The 19,788-nt window shown below is 42.4% G+C and overlaps 3 protein-coding genes across 5 annotated transcripts in view; 1 reads left to right on the forward strand and 2 right to left on the reverse strand.

The window, feature by feature from the left end:
- The window catches only part of LOC123502985 (rRNA methyltransferase 3, mitochondrial-like), a 20,110-nt gene extending 13,826 nt beyond the window's left edge, over positions 1-6,284 (reverse strand). Inside the window, exon 1 of one of the 2 annotated variants that reach the window (XM_045252298.1) lies at positions 6,172-6,284. The gene's annotated coding sequence lies outside the window, so the exon portion shown is untranslated. The remainder of the gene's footprint in view (positions 1-6,171) is intronic. The other variant, XM_045252299.1, reaches the window with a different exon arrangement.
- The window catches only part of LOC123502984 (4-coumarate--CoA ligase 4-like), a 15,198-nt gene extending 505 nt beyond the window's left edge, over positions 1-14,693 (forward strand). The window contains exons 2-8 of one of the 2 annotated variants that reach the window (XM_045252295.1): positions 10,152-10,359; positions 10,802-11,013; positions 11,144-11,291; positions 11,627-11,781; positions 11,902-12,076; positions 12,348-12,679; positions 12,934-14,693. In XM_045252295.1, the coding sequence (XP_045108230.1) occupies positions 10,152-10,359; positions 10,802-11,013; positions 11,144-11,291; positions 11,627-11,781; positions 11,902-12,076; positions 12,348-12,679; positions 12,934-13,230 (1,527 nt within the window). In that variant the 3' untranslated portion in view covers positions 13,231-14,693. The remainder of the gene's footprint in view (positions 1-10,151; positions 10,360-10,801; positions 11,014-11,143; positions 11,292-11,626; positions 11,782-11,901; positions 12,077-12,347; positions 12,680-12,933) is intronic. The other variant, XM_045252296.1, reaches the window with a different exon arrangement.
- A 624-nt stretch (positions 14,694-15,317) lies between these two features.
- Positions 15,318-19,788, reverse strand: part of LOC123502983 (inositol polyphosphate-4-phosphatase type I A-like) — a 91,991-nt gene continuing 87,520 nt past the window's right edge. The window contains 4 exon segments of the mRNA XM_045252293.1: positions 15,318-18,312; positions 18,544-18,679; positions 19,115-19,246; positions 19,556-19,682. Of these exon segments, the coding sequence (XP_045108228.1) occupies positions 18,180-18,312; positions 18,544-18,679; positions 19,115-19,246; positions 19,556-19,682 (528 nt within the window). The 3' untranslated portion in view covers positions 15,318-18,179.

Here is a 19,788-nt window from a genome sequence, read left to right on the forward strand (position 1 = left end):
ATCTGACTGTTCGGTCTTCATAAAGCTGTCTAATGCAACATGACAACACGTATAATGCGATTGGAATGGCAAGCACCTCATCAAGCTGAAATTTATGTTATGGGGATTTGATTTGACTGTTACGGCACATTTGCTACGGCACCTCATCAACTTTAATGAAATGTTGCGGTGTAGTTTATATGTCTATCATATTTCGAAACGAACCACTGACAGCTGCATAATGAATGAAATGAGGTAGATCAGAATACTTACGAATCTGTAGGTTTTATTTGGACAGTTTGGCGAGGGTAAAGATTATGCCAATAAAGAAATAAACATCGTGTATTGAAGAAGTCATGCTATTTACGAAGACCACGGCATCTTTAAGTGGTGGTGCAGCATTAGTGTGTTGTCTGTGGTGGGTGTGGGTGTGTGGTGTGGGGAGGGGAACGACCGCTGTGATATAATGAGGTCAGGTTCATAATGAGATGCTGTACTGTGCAAATATTTTATCCTCATCTCACTGTCTGCTTTCTACTGTCTAACTGTATCTTGCCTGTATCTGTACGTGTCTCTGCACCACTTAAGGAAAACTTTATCTCATCACATTGTTATTTTTATCCTGCGCGTTCTAGAATACCACGGAACTTCCCCTGCTCTATACTATATTACTATTATCATTCCGCTGTATTCTTTCCCTTTCTTCTGTTACAATTCTCTCTCTCTCTCTCTCTCTCTCTCTCTCTCTCTCTCTCTCTCTCTCTCTCTTTTGAACGGTGATGACTTTAATGGTGACGCCACTCGTCTTCACAATACAAACGTGCTTATTTATCATTTTCATATCGTGTCTCGTTTAATATTTGAAGATGATGTGCAAACACTTTCTCACCCTCCGCCCCACTCACGCCCCCCCACACACACACAGTGGCGTAGTGAGATAAATTTACATGAGACGAAGCCTGAAAATGTCGCCCAAAAGTAATAAAATGTGAAATTAGGTATGATACACTTGTTAATCATGTATACATATATTATACTCTACATACAGTGACTTTAAATCAATATTTTGCGTGCCCTCAAATTTGCGAAGTCTTTGAACATCAATATTCTCAGTAACCTCCCTTGTGTCGCCCCCTGAGGAATGTCACACGGGCGGTTCCCCCTGCTCGCCTCCTTCATTACTACGCCGCTGCACACACGAGAAAAATCAAACTACAACAATGACTAACAAAAATCCCATTGTCACTTGCTTCTTCACTTACACAAGGGTTCATTCGTGTGTCAGTTACAGATGAAGGAAGGCAAAACACTCACGATTATCAGACTAACGATCTCTGACATTTGAACTAGTCGTGGTAAAGCTCGCAGCGTTCAACAAGACACGAGTTCAGGGGAAAGTTGTCAATTTATTCTCTCGTTTTCTTCGCTGGATAGCCCACGGCAGCCCAACATCACGTACTCTTAATGCAAACACCGCATTACCACCTTTCAATATATCCGCCACCAGTACCAGAAAGGAAACGAAATCAATCCAATTAAGCCACGTGTACATTCGCACACTCACCACTTCTTAAGCCAGTTTCCAAAGACAGGCACGTAATTTTGAAAGTTATGTTCCTTCACCCTAACTGAAACATTTCTGTCAGAACTTCCACTACTTTTTAAAGGGTTTTAGTTAAAGTTTCACGTGTTTTCAAAGCCGTTTTTGTGGTTTTCGTGACAAACAAACAAGATTCCTATACTTTAACAGGAGTGAGTGTCTTGAGGACCCGGTTACTCGTCACAGTGGCCCATGAAAACAGTCATGGTGAGAAAGGAGAACGTTTCAGAGGACCAGCCTTGATACCGCCTCTCCATCACCTTTATCCCCTCCCTCTTCCTCCTGTCTCGCCACACATGCCCGCCTGTGTCCTCCCACATGCCCCAGACAGTCTCCTCCCTCCTCCTCCTCTCTCTCTCTCTCTCTCTCTCTCTCTCTCTCTCTCTCTCGCTATGTTACGTAATGCACATACTGAAAGCGGTCATGTGCGCATCCTGACCTATTGAACGTGTGTGTGTGTGTGTGTGTGTGTGTGTGTGTGTGTGTGTGTGTGTGTGTGTGTGTGTGTGTGTGTGTGTGTGTGTGTGTGTGTGTGTGTGTGTGTGTGTGTGTGTGTGTGTGTGTGTGTGTGTGTGTGTGTGTGTGTGTGTGTGTGTGTGTGTGTGTGTGTGTGTGTGTGTGTGTGTGTGTGTGTGTGTGTGTGTGTGTGTGTGTGTGTGTGTGTGTGTGTGTGTGTGTGTGTGTGTGTGTGTGTGTGTGTGTGTGTGTGTGTGTGTGTGTGTGTGTGTGTGTGTGTGTGTGTGTGTGTGTGTGTGTGTCCTTGAAATTGTGCAAGGTTTTGTTGAATGTTAGGGAAAACTGTTGAAGAAAAACATGTGCTGCAAATGAAGGAGGAGGAGGAGGAGGAGGAGGAGGAGGAGTAAAAACGGTTAAGAGGATGAAAGATGATTGGAATAAAGTGAGGGAAACGTGATGACTAAAAAGAAGAGGAAGAGGAAGTAGAAGAAAATTACCGGGAATGGTCAAGAGCAGGGTAAAGTCAAACCAGTAAGGAAAAAATAAAGAAGTAAATAAATAAGAACGGCAATAAAAAAAAATGAAGGACGAGTAGGAAGGAAGATAAATAATCCTCCCCACACCAAACTATCTTACCTACGTCATTTACAGCTAATTTAAGAAGCACTCAAGGAGACACAGGAGATGATGTGGCGGCGGCGACGGCGGCGACGCAGTAAAAGAAATATTACAGAAACAAACAATAATAGACTTCCCGGTGCTTGCTTGATTTCTCTATTAAGGACCACATACTCTGAAAGACTTCCACGCCGCACCTCCACTACATAAAAAAAAATAAAAATAAATAAACATGATGGTACACAGGCTCGTAGCGATGTGTTAATGGTTTTATGATGGTACTTTCAAACACTGCGCTTCACCTTCACTATTTCAAAAAGCTTTGTTTAAATTTACGAGTTTTTTTTTTCAAGGTGTTTTTATGGTTCTAGAGGCAGTGTCAAGATTTTTACGTTATTAACTGGACACTCTTGAAAATCCCGCTAATCATCTCTGTGGCCTTGGAAAATAGTCGTGGTGAGAGAGCAAAGTGTTTTTGAATGCTGGCCTTACTACCAAATTAACAAGAATTCTATATTATTAACAGGAGAGACACTCGTGGTGGAACCAGTCACTTTACATTGGGCGTTGGCTTTACCTCTGTGTGTTGTTGCCACCTGACCTGACCAGGGCCAGTAGGGAGCAGCCTGGGGGGAGTCATGTGAGAGGGACATTGGGGCGGCATACGGGCACTGAATGTACTCGGTGAACAGCATAGTAGAAGACTGGAGGAGGAGGAAAGGGAAGAAAAAGACGAGACACAGGTGACACAGTGATACAGGTGAGGACTTCGTAGGAACCCTCTAGGACATCTTATCAGATGGGCATTCCTTAAGGAGAGGGCACGACAGGTAGGTGGGAGGGTCAGGCTGGGCTGTCGGGGTGGAGAGGGGGTGAGATGATGCTTCGGAGAGGTTGCTTTGGCTACAGGTGTGGTTGAGAAGCTTTGGGAGAACTTAATTAGGGCCAAGTGTGCGTGAGTGAAGGGGGAGGATGTCTGCTTTTAATTATATTTGGACATCAGTAAAAAGCGTTGTGAGAGAAGCGAGAAAATGTGCAGATGGCTGGAAGAGTAAAGAGAAGGAAGGAATGGAGGGGAGAAGAGAAGGAGCAAACATATCAATGCTTGCTATGGCTACAGGGACACTGAAACTGGTGTTAGGTTCCCCCCTCTCCCCTCTCCCAGCCTCTCATCATATCACTCAGTCCTACACAAATCCCTAACACGCTCTCTCTCTCTCTCTCTCTCTCTCTCTCTCTCTCTCTCTCGATTGGCGTGACCAGTGGTGGCCTACGTGCCTGACTGGCTCACTGGCTGCCTTGATAATGACCTCGACCCAAGGCGAAGGTCATCAGCTCTAAGCCTATTCTACGCCTCATCTCGTCCTAAACACACACACACACACACACACACACACACACACACACACACACACACACACACACACACACACACACACACACACGAACGAACGAACGACCTTGACCGACCGTACAGAAATAGCCGAGAGAGAGAGAGAGACGCATCCTAATATCAGGCTAGTCTTTCCAATGTAGGTCAACCAATCATTCATCACACCACACCTTAACACCACTCTCTCTAATTCGATACTTTATTTCTGCATTCTGACGTTTCTTTCCTTCCCTGTTCACTCTAACGCTCGTCCTCCCGGTACCATTGACACTCAAGGCCGCTCGTCACACTATATCCCTCCTCCTCAGCCGTCACTCTTCGCTATTCACCCCATCATCACTCTCATGCTTCATTCACACTGCTGGGCTAAAGACGTCACTCTAGTCAGCCTCTTTGCCTTTCTAATGATCCATCACACCTGGTTTTTATTTCTTTTTTATTTATCCTTTTATTTTTTTAATTTTTTTTTCTTTTTTTTCTCGTGAGCAGGATATGGAGGAGGCCCCGTGTGTGTGTGTGTGAGAGAGAGAGAGAGAGAGAGAGAGAGAGAGAGAGAGAGAGAGAGAGAGAGAATTCCTCCATATCCAACTCTTTTTAACGTAACAAGATGAAAAAATATACCAGGCCTTTAATAATCTTACCTCTCCCCTCTCTCTCTCTCTCTCTCCTATATAGTACCTGTGCACCTAAACATGGACGGGAGCCAAGAGGAGTTACAGTATAGCAGAACCTGGTGTTTTGTTCCCTTGGCCTCAATCTGGCTAGGTAGCGCCAAGGTCACAGCGCGGAGTCGTGTCCTGATCAATGTTACGTCATGCTAAACACATTCTGAAACGCTCTACTCTCACCACGACTGTTTTCAAAGGCCACGGGTACGATTTGCTAGATTTCCAAGTGTATTTTGCCTGTTAGTAGCATAGGAAAGGTGTTGTCACTAGAGCCATAAAAACATCCTTGAGAAACCATGTAACTTCAACTAGAACCTTTTGAATGTAATGTTGATGCGAGCTGGTGTTTCAAAGTAATTATTCTCCGCCACAATTTCTGAAACACTCTTCTACCTCACAACGACTACTCGCAAAGCCCTCACACATGACTAGCCAGATTTTTCACTACTTCAGTAATACGACGCGTTTTCATATTCACTCAGCTTATGTGGTGATTTTATACAGCTTCAGAAACTAGCGTGGGGGATTGAAATAGTGAAGCCTGGCTATCAGTCTTCTGACGTCCACAAACCTTTCTTAAATCTCAATAAATTCGTCCAATTATACCCAAAACTCATGGTAAAAATGCGTTCCAATGCTGAAGGAGTTAAGCGTGTCTCACCTGTTAAGAATATTCAAATATTGTTTATCTATAGAACTAAAACTCTTGAAAATCCGTGTAACTTCAACTAAAGCCTTTTGAAGGAAATTGAGGTGCGTCACAGAAGTGTTTCAGAATATGAGTCACGTGACAAGCCGGTAGTGACTGAAGTGTTAATAGTTACGTAGTTAGTTATCTTTTTTTTCCTCACACTTGCGCTGCATTACAAGTAGACTTTTAAACTTCGGTTCTTATTTATTCGTATCCTTCACACGCACACCTATAGTCAAACGGACACGCCAATACCACTTAAGGAAGACTACCTTAGCACTGAGTTAGCCACGTCACCATCGCTAGTGTCGAATAACCCCTTCAGTACTGGGTCGCATTTTTACCATGACTTTTCGATGTGATTAGACGATTTAATTTGCATTAGAAAGGGTCTATGGAGGTCTAAAGGTTAATGGTCAGAGTCTTTACTATTTTAATCCCCACATAAGTTTCTGAAGCTGTATAGAATCGCCAAATAGTAATCAGTACCAAGGCGCATTTCCATATTCATTGCGGTCACTATTTGGTGATTTTCTACAGATTCAGAAACTCATGTGGAGGATTAAAGTAATGAAGACTGTGGACATTAATCGTCTGACTTCATAGACCGTTCCTAGTATCAATGAAATGGTCTAATAATGGTACACAAACCTCAAAGTAAAAATGTGTCCCAGTATTGAAGGAGGTAAGCAAATATTGTTCCTCTCAAGACGTACTGTGCAAAATTTGAATATCTGCCATCCAACACAGTAATCACAAATCTCACCAGTGATCGTTGAAACCAAGTCTCCTATTCACCAGCCGGCTCGTGTTACCAAACCAGAGCAAGTTTCAAGAAGAGTCCGTTCTCAGCACTGCTCCCCGCTGACTGCACACTACAAAGCCACGTCAGCAACCGAACCCGAGATTCATGAACGGCAATAGTATTCGAACCACTTCAGATTCTTACCTAACCCCTTCAGTTCTGGGCGTGATTAGACGATTTGATTTACATTGGGAAGGGTCTATGGAGGTCAGAAGATTAATGCCACAACCTCCACTATTTTAATTCCCGACATAAGTTTCTGAAGCTGTTTAAAATCGTCATATAGTAAGCAGAATGAATATGGAAACACGTCATAGTACTGAAGGGGTTAATCAAACTCTCATTACTTAATCAAATCCTATTATGTTTGCTATCACTTCTCCTATTATCACCATCCTATTATTAACTGATTGGAACTGACCACAACAGCAACAAGAATGATGATAGTAATAAGAAAAAGGTGAACAAAAACAAACGAGAGAGAGAGAGAGAGAGAGAGAGAGAGAGAGAGAGAGAGAGAGAGAGAGAGAGAGAGAGAGAGAGAGAGAACAATAAGAAAAGGAAGAAAAAAATATTGTAACAATCATAACACGATAGAAAGAGAAGAGGAAAAGAACAAGAAGGAAGAAGAGGAAGGGAGATGGAGAGAACTTCTATCACACCTTGAGAGAGAGAGAGAGAGAGAGAGAGAGAGAGAGAGAGAGAGAGAGAGAACAAAATCACTTATCACACGTTCGTCACACGTTCATCAAGACCGCGGGTCACTAAACATTCCCAGAACAACTATCTCTCTCTCTCTCTCTCTCTCTCTCTCTCTCAGCTATTCACATTGCTGGACTAACACTGTGACGGTCAGGCAGGGTGTGTGTTCAAAGGGCACTGGAAGTATTGGGCTGCACGGAAGGCTAACCTGGCTGTCATGAGTTTGGCTTATAAATAACGTAGAAATCATGTTAATCTCTCAATATATCTGCAAAAACACCCTTAAAACCCGTGCAACTTTAACTAGAGCCTTTTGAATGAGTTATAATAAGTGTTTCCCCTGGTAATTAAGTAAAAATCTAGTTAATTTGTCAATAAATCAACTCAAACCATCTTTAAAAACCTGTGTAACTTTAACTAGAGCCTTTTGAGTTTGGTTAACCGGGTTCTCACTAGTGTTTCTTCTGGTAATTAAGTAGAAATCTTGTTAATCTGTCAATATAACCATGAAAAACACCCTTAAAAGCCAGTGTAACTTTAACTAGAACCTTCTCAGTAGGTAGCTGGGTTCGAAAGAGTATTTCACCATGCACTTAAGTAGAAATCTTGTTAATTCCAATAGATCAACAAAAACACCCTTAAAAACCTCCTCAATGTCGGAAGCCAGATGAGAATCTCTCCAGGTACTTAAAGTAGAATCTTATTAATCTCTCAATATAACCATGAAGAACACTCTTGATATCCTTTGTCACTATCTACCTTATACCCTTATGAAATTACGCAGGAGTATATCAAAATATGGTCCTTAAAATATGTTCATACGCTTTCCGTTACCTTATCAGTGTTACCAGACCCTGCTAGTACCCTCAGTTCAACCCGTCCAAGCTGACAAGTTAAATCCAACTTATCTCAATGCACTGACTGGCTTCTTCTTCTCTCTCTCTCTCTCTCTTTTCCTTCAGCCACTTCACCTCAGATGCGATAACAGATAACAGATAAACTGGAAAATCTTTGTTTACTTAGTGGTGCAGAGAGAGAGAGAGAGAGAGAGAGAGAGAGAGAGAGAGAGAGCACATGGCAACAACAACATGCCCAGAAATGACCTACAAACTGCATAGTCTTGTCCTAGATAAATACCCACTACTTTCTCTCTCTCTCTCTCTCTCTCTCTCTCTCTCTCTCTCTCTCTCTCTCTCTCTCTCAGGAATGCTAACCTTGTCACTTCCTATCAAGTACTAAAAATCTCTTATCTGAGTCAAGGTAAGCACAATAACACTAGCAGAGGAGGAGGAGGAGGTGAGAGGAATGCAGGAAGGAATAGCACTGTAGGTAATGGTGACGATGCGCTTTTGTTTCTTAGTTAATTATTTTCTATTACGTATGCTGTGTGTGTGTGTGTGTGTGTGTGTGTGTGTGTGTGTGTGTGTGTGTGTGTGTGTGATTATATTTAGCTTATTCGCTTGTTTTGTTAGTTTTACCTTGAGAGAGAGAGAGAGAGAGAGAGAGAGAGAGAGAGAGAGGATACATGAGGTAATATCAATCACTTGTGGAGGTGTTGCAATAGGGATGAAGGCAACGAGGTGTGGAGCCTGCATGTGTGTGTGTGTGTGTGTGTGTGTGTGTGTCCGTTACGTAAAATTGTAGACCAGCTTAAATTATTTTAGTCTTCTGGCACCAATCTTTCTATTATTCTGCCCTCTCAGAAAGAAGGATCGAGAGAGAGAGAGAGAGAGAGAGAGAGAGAGAGATGCGTGGTGCCAATGACCTAATCCTCTCTCTCTCTCTCTCTCTCTCTCTCTCTCTCTCTCTCTCTCTCTCCATGCACACGACCCCCACAAAGCACTCCTTCATAACTTTTATCATAACTTTAAAAAAGCTAACTTTTAAACAACAAGAACAAGAGGAGGAGGCGTAGAGGGCTCGGGAGATGATCAATAAAGAGAAAGGACGTGTGGAAATCTCGCCGAAGAACGCACGAAATGAGAGGAAAGTGAACGAAATGCAACGGAACGGAATAGGGAGATGCGGTGATGGTGGTGGGAGGGGGAGGAAAATGACGTTCTTGGTTCGCGCTAACGCCGGGGAAGGTTTGCGATGAAATAGTGTGCGTGGTTTGTTTACTCTCTCTCTCTCTCTCTCTCTCTGTTACGGTCATCATTTTTTTTCTTCCCCCTCTCTCTCCTCTCTTTTCAACTAACGGGGATGGATCACGAACAAACAACGTGATTCTTCAACTTTTGGCTGGAGGTTGTAAGTCGCTGCTGACTTGCAGGAGGAGGAGAAAGAGGAGGAGGAAGAAGAAATGAATAGGAGGAGAGGGATTCGAGAAGGAATGGCTATAAGAAAAAAGAAAAAAGTTTGACACGGAATTGTGTGTGTGTGTGTGTGTGTGTGTGTGTGTGTGTGTGTCATTTTAGTGGGATAAAGTCTAGATACATGCACCGTCTCCTCCACCCGTTCCATACTGAAAAGCATCTTTAACTTATTCTGTCATGCACGCGTCGCCACTGAATGCATTGTCTACCCTGGCCCTGCTGGTGCCTGCCTGGTGCCTGTTTAGCGAGGGGCCATATCGTACTGATTAATCAACTTATCTCTTGTTTCTCCGTACTTTCTTTACCGGAATGGATTTGGGGGAGCTGTCTATCCGTTGTACTTGGTTGGTCTTTTTGAACAAATAGTGACAGCACAGTTGACTAAGGACATTCTAAAACATCCCCGCTTCTCCAGTACTTTCCTGCACCCTCTTACCACTGAGAGTCGACCCTCTCACAAGATTTACATTAATATTTAACGTTTTCTCTCTCTCTCTCTCTCTCTCTCTCTCTCTCTCTCTCTCTCTCTCTCTGCAGACTGAAGATATACACGTAAATAGATACATTCGCTGCTTGGTTCTGAATATACATTAAACAAAAATCTGTGAGATGAAAGTTACGTATTAGAGTGAAATACTCGTCTACGTAATTATATACATTTGTGATACTGCAACCCCCAGTTAAATAAAAATATATGGATTTTATCTCCAGACATATTTTCATTGCGTAGTTTTCACTGTTTTTCACCATAGTTTCTCCAGGCACTCAAGTTAACTGACTATTACTGTTCTAGGTTTTGAAATAATGTGCATAAATGTTTTGAAGGCTGTGAGCGTGGCAAGAGTGGTTTGTTAGTGAGAGGTTAACGATTTACTGTACTGCTGGTCAATAAACTCTCTCTCTCTCTCTCTCTCTCTCTCTCAGGTGGACGGCATCAGCGGCGCCTCCTACACCCACGGGGAATTCCGGGAGCAGTGTCACCAGCTGGGCAGCGCTCTCACTCGCCTGGACGTAACCAAGGGGGACGTGGTGGGCCTCGTCTCGCCAAACTGTCCGGAATTCCCCGTCACCTTCTTCGCCGTAGCCTCCATCGGCGCCACCATCACCACCGTCAGCAGTGCCTACCTCGCTGGTATTTACTGTCTTATACTTTTGGTCAGTCCTTTACCCTAGCCCTACCCTCCCTCCGCTCTCTCTCTCTCTCTCTCTCTCTCTCTCTCTGGATGCTAATCTTTCCTTTAACGTAACTTAAACTTGCTACCTTTACTATAATCATTCATCCGTACTACGTATTCAGAAACGCCTTCCCTTTTCACTAAGATCATTTTCCAAGGTCACAGAGACAGCTTGCCGGGTTTTCAAGATAGTTTCTCTTTTTAGTAAACTAGAAATCTACCAAATCTATCACCAGAACCACAAAAAAAAAAAAAAAAAAAAATCTCTTAAAAACACGAGTATCTTAAACTGGAAAGCAGCGCTGGTGAGGCAGCTAAGCGTTTCAGAATAATGCCTACCTTAACTTCACATCATTTCCTCCACCCTCACTTTGCAACGCCCTTTCCCTTCTCCCGCAGACGGAATAGCCACGCAGCTCGTCAACAGCGGCAGCTCTGTGGTGGTGGCGCACAAGGGGGTGCTGGCCGCCGTGGTGGAGGCGTGCAAGCAGTGCCCCAAGGTGCGACACGTCATTGTCATCCACGCCACGCCTGACGACGAGAAGGCGGGGCTGCTCTCCTTCCACAAGCTACTGAAGGATGATGGCAAGAGGTTCCCACACTCAGTCAAGGTAAGATTGACTTTTTTGGGTGATAATTTTGGTGTGGCTTTTTTTTTTTTTTTTCTTTCTTTAGTAGGACATTCTGAGAGTCAGTTTTTTTTTTTTCATGCATTTACTTTTTTTTTCTATCCTTCTGCAGATCAATCCTAAGGAGGACGTGGCGGTGTTGCCTTATTCCTCGGGCACCACCGGCCTGCCCAAAGGTGTCATGCTCACTCACTACAACCTGGTGGCCAACCTGCACCAATTACAGCACAAGGAGATCTCCACCCTGGGGGACAACCTCGGTAAATCGCATATTCTCAAGATTACACACCATCCACACCCCTCCAAAGACAACTCTCTCCCGTGGTCCCTTCCATATCATGAGCCATTATCATATTATTCATTCTGCTTACTGTTTGGGGATTTTATACAGCTTCAGAAACTTATGTGGGAGTTGAGATAGTGAAAACTCTGGCCATTAATCTTCTGACCACCATAGACCCTTCCTTATGTAAATAAAATTGTTTAATTATACCCAAACTCATGATAAAAATGTCCCAGTACTGAAGAGGTTAAATAGCAATAAATGCCTTAGTAACCAAAGATAGATATAAAATGGTCTGTGTTGTGGTGGTAGGTGAGGATCAAGAAGTGTTCCTGGGAATCCTGCCGTACTTCCACATCTACGGCATGGTGCCTTGTATGGCAATGTCTCTGTTGAGTGGATCTAAGACTGTCACTCTGCCACTCTTTAAATCAGAGTTGTATGTCAAAATCTTGGAAAAGTACAAGGTATGTTTGTGTGTATAGTTACAATATGTACAAACTGGCTCAAGCTCATGAACCACTGACAAATATTTTCTACCTTTGAATTTGCGGAACTTACTAGTCCTTGTTGGCTGCTTCCTTCAGATCACCTACCTCCACACAGTGCCTCCTATACTGGACTTCCTGGCTAACAGTGACATGGTGAAGCATGAACACCTCAAACCCACCCACACTGTGCTGTGTGGCGCCGCTCCCATTGGCCCCACGCTCATAAGTGAACTGCTGAAGAAATTTGGTACCAAGATTTATTTCCAGGAAGGTAATTTGTATGAGCATCAGGGAAGAGAATATCCATGATTTGTTCATCCCATCAGTTCATCTTGAGGTGTAAAGAAGCATCTTTATGCAGTTTCCATCTCTAAGATCTCATTATTGTCACCTTGCTGGTTCTTTTTCTTGTTTCTGTTCAAGATCTATGAATGCAACATACAACTTCCTTGTTTTTGTTAGCACTGCTGGTCACCTTTCTTAGGCTTGAGATGCTGCAACACAAAGTGGTTTGATTGCTTACTAAGGTATTCTCTCTGCAGGTTTTGGGATGACTGAGACCTCACCAGTGACACATGTCACTCCCAAAACCAAGTTTGTCATGGGCTCCACAGGGGTGGCCATCCCCAACACCCTCACCAAGATTGTGGATCTCAACACTGGCCAGACTCTGCCACCCAATGGAGGGGAGGGGGAGCTGTGTGTGAAGGGCCCGCAGGTCATGAAGGGATACTTCAATAATGAGGAGGCCACCAGGGCAACCATTGACCTGGAGGGCTGGCTGCACACCGGGGACATTGCCAAGATGGATGGGGACAGGAACGTGTTCATTGTGGACCGCCTCAAGGAACTCATCAAAGTGAAGGGTCTTCAGGTGAGCCACTGTGAGACCTTCTTGTGAATCCTGTTGGTTCTGCCACACCACTGTACACACCTCAGGTCAGGCATGCAAGGTGGTGGTTGATGAGCAGCCTTATGTTTAAACCACCTTTAGGAGAGGTCCAGCACACACTCATCCTTCTCTATTACACATGTTTTTCTCCCAGCACAAGAACTCTCTTATCTGCCACAAACACACAACAACAACAACAACAGCAACAACACATTTCAATTAAGTATCCATTGCAGGTTGCCCCGGCTGAGCTGGAAGACTTGATCCGCCAGCTGCCTGATGTGGCTGACGTCGGGGTGGTGGGGATGCCGGTGGACCATGCCAGCGGAGAGGCACCTAGAGCCTTTGTGGTGTTGACACCAGGCAGTCAGCTTTCCCTCAAGACCATTGAGAACTTTGTGGAGTGCAAGGTTGCTCCACACAAGAAGCTGTCAGGAGGGTTGGAGTATGTGGAGGCCATCCCCAGGTCCCCCACTGGAAAGATCCTAAGAAGAGAGTTGAAGGCAATGGCTCTCTCTAGAATGACCCAGTGAGTGCCTACTATCACTGGGACACTGCAAGGTTCCTGATCTTGGCCACACAATGCAATTATCTTGTAATTCTAACTTTAAAGCCTTACACACTTGGTATTCAAGCACAGCTGACTACAGTCAAACTTCACACAGTACTTCAACTTTCAGTAGGTTTGTTGCCTTAAGGGGGCATAATTGAGTGGCCCTGAAGCAAACCTATTAGGCAAGTTCCTGCATCACTGAGTGTGTTGGTGTTGGTGCTGGTATAGTGTGCATCACACTCCATCTGGTGTAGAAACCTCTGCCATACATCATTCCAAAGGAAACAAGCAATTCCTACATGCATGTTACTTATGCACATCAGAGCATTGAAATAACCCTGAGTGCAATGTGAAACTAGATCTTTGACAGAACTGCTCCCACCACTGTCCAGCTCTGCACCACAGCCCAGCTCAGTACGTGGTGGTGATGGCAGTGGTGGTGCTGCTACATGTGCCACTGTTCACAAGGTTACAGGGAGGAGCTCTCTACTGAGGAACTGCATCACAAACACCATGCTCATCAACTCACATAGCCAGACACACCACCAGGTGAAGACATGAGCTTTGGTGTACAACAATGAGTTCTTATGCCAGTTTCTCAATTGTTTCAGTCTTGGATGATATTGATTTATCAACTGCTGAAAATGTGGTATGTACTCTTTTCCATTTCTCAAGTTATATTTGTAAATAGTATTGAATCACCTTAAACATTATTAGGTAAAGAAATTAGGTGTAATATTTTTATATTCCGGGCAATTCCATCCCACAATGGCATGATGAAGCTATGTAACGGTGAGTGTTGAGCCCAAACGCTTGTGTGAAGAGTGCGTGAAGGCAAGTGTGGCTCGCATCACCAGGTGCAGTGACTGAAGTAGGGAGTAAGAAGGAATAAGATGCATGAGGAGGAGAAAGAGAAGCCAGCATAACCAAACAGGAGTGCAAAGGTTAATAGAAGTGATGTACTATAATGAACAGTGCTTTTTGTGTATCCATGATGAATGTAGATATTTTGAATTATGTATTACTGTATGCATATCATAAATTAACATTAATCTAGGAACATTTTATATTTTGTTAATTTTGTAGTGACTGTAGTAACTAATTTTTACGAAAGGCTCAAAACCAAACCGATAAAATTGTAAAAATTAGTAGTTTTCATAATCAAAACAGAATACATAGTATGTGGAAAAATGAAAATGAGAAAAATTGAAAAGTATTAATGACCATATGAGGATGAACAGCAGTCCACTTGCACACACAAACACACTACAATATTAGTCCACTCATCCCTGACACAACACTACTGTGTCCAGCATGTGGCCCTCTCCACCAGCTGCCAGACAGACAAATGTTATAGCCCAGACTTTGAATACCAAATGCAATGCAACAAATGCAATAGGTCTAAGTTATCCGCCTAAACACAAATAAAAAGGTATATTCAAATAACTTTTTATTACATACTTCCTGATCTTATGATTGTGAATGGGGTGAGTTTTTTTTTATTATTATGAGGTCAATGAAGGTGACCCACTGGAAAGCATAACTGCATTTTTGTCTATACTATTTATGTTACTCTCTGCAATGCAATTCTCCTACTCTTTCTGTTCTAAACTAGATAGCTATGGACCAATTTCTCTCTCTCTCTCTCCCCCACATGATGCAAGCCAAATGGTATATGCTGATAAGTAAGGGAATAACTTACCTTTAGCCACAAAATTCTGCGCAGACACTGCAAGGTTCCTGATCTTGGCCACCCAATGCAATTTATTTTGTAATTCTAACTTTAAAGCCTTGTTACTATTTCTCATGTTCTGTCACCCAATCTAAATAATTTCCTATTTTCATGCAGTGGCTGACTTGACAAGGTGAAGCCACTGCTCTACCTTACTCAACCATGAAGTGAAGGCAAAAAGGACAGACTAATTAAGTATTATATCAACACTGATGCAATTACTGATTCATACATCTCTTTTCTACCTACTAGTACTCTCTTATTCATTCCTTTACCAAGTCCAGCTGTTATCAAGCATAGCCACATCATACCAGTACAAAGTGAAACAAATCAAACACTGGTCTTTTTTTTATTTTCTTTAAACATGAAGTATCTAGAAAAATAGCAGAAATATTACAAGTTCATCTTTATACTATATTAGTTTATGCAGAGGCTGGTATAGTACTACACTAACAATTATTAGGTGTAAGCAGCCAGTGCCACTGCTCTCAAACACCACCACCTTCTCTCATTACAACTACTTTCAAGGGCTACACAGGTGATTGGTCTGGTTTTCAAGGCTCTTTTTCCTCCTGATGATGCAAAATCCTTAAGCCACCACCAGAATCATGAAAATATCCAGGAAAACCTTGTACCTTCCACTGGAGCCTCTTGAAGATACCAGATAAGATGAGACATGACGGTGTTTGAAAGCACAACAGCCCCTGACAACTTACAGTTTCTGAGGGTGAGGAGAGAAGCTCCACAACAGACGAGAGCAACAAGTGGGTGACCAAGGGAGGAGGTTCTTCAGGCACCCTCACAACAACATATCATCATTGTCAACCAAACTTATGTCTTATGTTTGAGCACGGAAGTTAGTATACAGCATTCACTCTATGATGTTTCCTATAGTTCAAAAGTTCTGCATGGCATCCTTTACTCAATTCATGTGGGATTCTTGGGAAAACTGACCAAATGCAATACAAAAAAATAATGCATACATGTTACCAATTCACACCAATTGGTGTTGAAACATTTACCTGGAGCAACACGTGAGTATTACAGCAAGTGACTTCTGCTAATTAGGTACAAAAATCAGGTACGCTTGACTTGTAAAAATAGTTAATTAAAAGGAGAAAAATGTGATGGCTGATGACTGTGGCTGCATATATAATTCCTTATGCTTCCGAGTCTAATTAAAGCTCAGCAGGAGTTCCTCAATGATCCTTATCAACATAAATTATCAGCAAAATAGTGTAATGTGTTGACTTGGCCTGTATTCAGAGACACTGCTCTCTCACCATGACTGTTTTCAAAGGCCAGTTAGCTCATATAGACCACCACCACCGTAAAAAAAATTGCAAATAAATAAATAAATGATTCAATAAATAGAATAAAAAAATGAAAAATATTCCCAAACCCCAAAATGCAAACAAGATATGTGAGTAACAGAGTGAGCCGATGCATCACCTTCCCTCACCAAACCCTGCACAGGAGTACCAACATTTTCTACGCGATGCCTTGGCTGCTTAGCGCCGACAACTTTATAACCTGATAGTTCATTTAAAGACAAACAACACCCTCATATGAATCTTGATAGCTTCGTACAGCTAAATAACGTGACAACAAACGCGTTACGAGAACATGATCTGTGTTATATCTTCAGCTAAGGAATACAACTTACAGACAGTAATTTGTAAGCTCTTTCATCAATAATATACAGTGTAAGTCAGATAGCACTAAACTTACTGTAGAATTTAGCCTTTTGTCAATACTTAGTCACTGGAAGAATAGGATCAGTGTGAAGTAAATGTTCACTGTATGCTGAACACGATTTAAACCTACAACAACAAGAGGACCATGAAGAGCGAAGGCCCCGCGATGAGTGTTAGTAGTAGCAAGAATTAACACAATACTTCTTTCTTGACATTTTTAAACAACACGTCCTATACAAGAATATCGTACATACACACATCCAACCTGTTTGTCAGACTCTAAAAATGTACAACTTTAGAAGCGTACATAATCTAAACCAACAACTGTTAAAACGTTTATGTACAGAGAAACAGGTTTCTGTAACAGCGCTAATCTTAGTGAAGTCAATATGACGTCAGCGGAGTCAGTACTAATTACACGAGCTTCGGATAATCTCAAATGTCACACAAGACAGAAAATGTGCAGAATGTCACACCAGTACATTCCCCACGACTGAGGGTGAGGGTACAAGTGTGATGGGGTGCTGGACTAATGGTGTGGGGGAGTGATGGTGGGTGAACGGTATGTACACAAACAAGAACACTCGGCACAAGATCAAATGTAGGTCATGAGGCATCAAGTCACAACTGTGGTCAAAACTCAATTCACTTCCCTTGTCACACAGAAGAGTGAGTGCTGCAGGAGCCTTGACCTCTGACCCTGACTATCCATGACCTGATGATAGAAATGCATGAACGATTGTGGTGGAACTCAGCGAATGATCAAATATAGTACATACATGAACATTTTGTAATGCTAATGAATTATTCACTATACAAGTATAAATATATAAGTTATATACAATATTTATCAGTGTAATAATTTATAGTGCATTCTTTGACACTTGTGAAAGCACTTCATCTACATATACAAGACTGTCTGTTAGGATTCAAAGTTGACAATTTTGATATAGAGACAAATGCTTAGTAACACCAAGGATATTCCCATCTTAGGAACAGCTGCTTGTGTCACCCATATCAACACACCTCTTACATGAACACACACATGCATGCACACGTACATACACACACACACACACACACACACACACACACACACACACACACACACACACACACACACACACACACACACACACACCTCCACATACGGAATGTATTAAATAAATTACTACTGTAAATAAAACATAAATATCTGGTTTGCATATTATGAATTAAAAGTTGCTTTAAAATACATAACCCTTCAATATTTCCATCTTATCTTCATCACATACTTTGTTTAAATAAGCACAAGATAGATACCACAAGATAATCTCACTCCAAATCAATCAATCACCTGCTTACAAAACAAAATCTGTTTCTCTAACACAAGTAAAACCACACATTACAACCACTACAAACACATACACACACACCCACACACACACTTGGCATACACTGACTAGGGAGTACAGTCACACAAATACCGGTGTACAAAAATACAAGTTGTGATTTCCGTCTCTAGGTGATGCTGGAGCCGTAGGTGCCTGATGGGGGCCGGTACTGCTTAGGGAACAGAGTGAGGTTGATGGCAGAGAACGCATATCTCCGTGACCCAACGTTCTTCTGGCAGTTCTCCAGTCTGGTGCCCTCACTGGGAATAAAAAAACACTCATCTAAACTCCACCTAACAGTTTTCATACCCACTTCAAAATTCCTTACCTATTTCAAAATTCCTTACCTATTTCAAAATTTCTTATCCATTTCAAAATTTCTTATCCATTTCAAAATTCCTTACCATTTCAAAACTTCTTATCCATTTCAAAATTCCTTACCCACTTCAAAATTCTCATCTCATTTCATCATAAGGAAAGCTGCATCTTACCTTCTCATGCAGTTCAAGGCGCGCTGAAATTCCGTCTCTGCCAAGTCGTATTCAGCTGCCAAAATACTTGCTTGCTCCAGTGTGGCACTCATCCCTGTCCGGTCCTTGCCACTCTTGCAGGACGTGAAGCGAAGGCCTGCAATGGTCACATGTCACAGATTAACTTGTTGGACGCTGCACTCAGATAACAGTGGTGAAACAAGCAAATGGAGATGAAATGCATTAAATCTTTCAAGTAATTACTATCCTAGGTCTAATTCAACCACTTCAGTACTTGGACATGTTTCCATATTCATTCTGCTTACTATTTGGTGATTTTATACAGCTTCAGAAACTCATGTGGGGGATTAAAATGGTGAAGACTGTGGCCATTAATCTTTAGACCTCCACAGACCCTTCCTAATGTCAATAAAATGGTATAATTGTACACAAAACTCAAAAGGTAAAAAAGTGTTCCAGTATTGAAGGGGTTAAGAGTTTACTCAAAATCTCTTACCGTAGAATCTTGTGGAATAACACAAAAAGTTCACATCTAAACTGGATCCCAATGTCAGGGAGAACCACTCCTTACCTGCCATGGCCCGGCAGCACTGGGCAGCCAGGTATAGCACCGCAGGGTTCTTGCTTCTCGAGGACATCACTTCCACTCCAAGCTTGTCAATTAAATCCACCAGCGGCACTTCACTACCCATGGATGGAACCCCTGAAAGCAACACTCATCTTTTTATTCAAGTCAACACTCATATCTCCGTACTCACCAAAAACATTGTGAATAAAAACCCACTAAAGCTTTTTAAACTTAAAGTGGGACAGTTCAGAGTTAGAGTTGAAAGGTTTTTTAGTAGAAAGCAGATTTAGAAGTAGAGGCAATACCAAGTTCTATATCAGCACTCAAAACCCCCACTAAAACTTAAGCAGGAACCTAAAGGGGGTACAGAGGTAAAAATTTGAAAGTTTAATAGAATGCAGATTTATAAGTAGAGGCAATATGAAGTTAAACATTAGCACTCACTTCTGCTGCTTTCCTGAGGCAGAGGCAGCTTCTTGAACCGATGGTAGTACTGAGACAGCCGCTCGTAGCTGTCCTGGTTGTTGCGGGTCTGTGGGCCGTCCGTGCCAAGCTTCTCTGCCAGCGTGGCCTGAGGAGGGAATGGTTTAAGATGGCTGTGTTGCCTTGTGTTTGTTTATTTTTTATTTCCTTAATGTAGGAGGGAAAATTCAGCCAAAGGCAACAAAAATGCTTAA

Source organism: Portunus trituberculatus, chromosome 13, assembly GCF_017591435.1.
Source record: "Portunus trituberculatus isolate SZX2019 chromosome 13, ASM1759143v1, whole genome shotgun sequence".
In the NCBI taxonomy this organism is placed as follows: Eukaryota; Metazoa; Arthropoda; class Malacostraca; order Decapoda; family Portunidae; genus Portunus; species Portunus trituberculatus.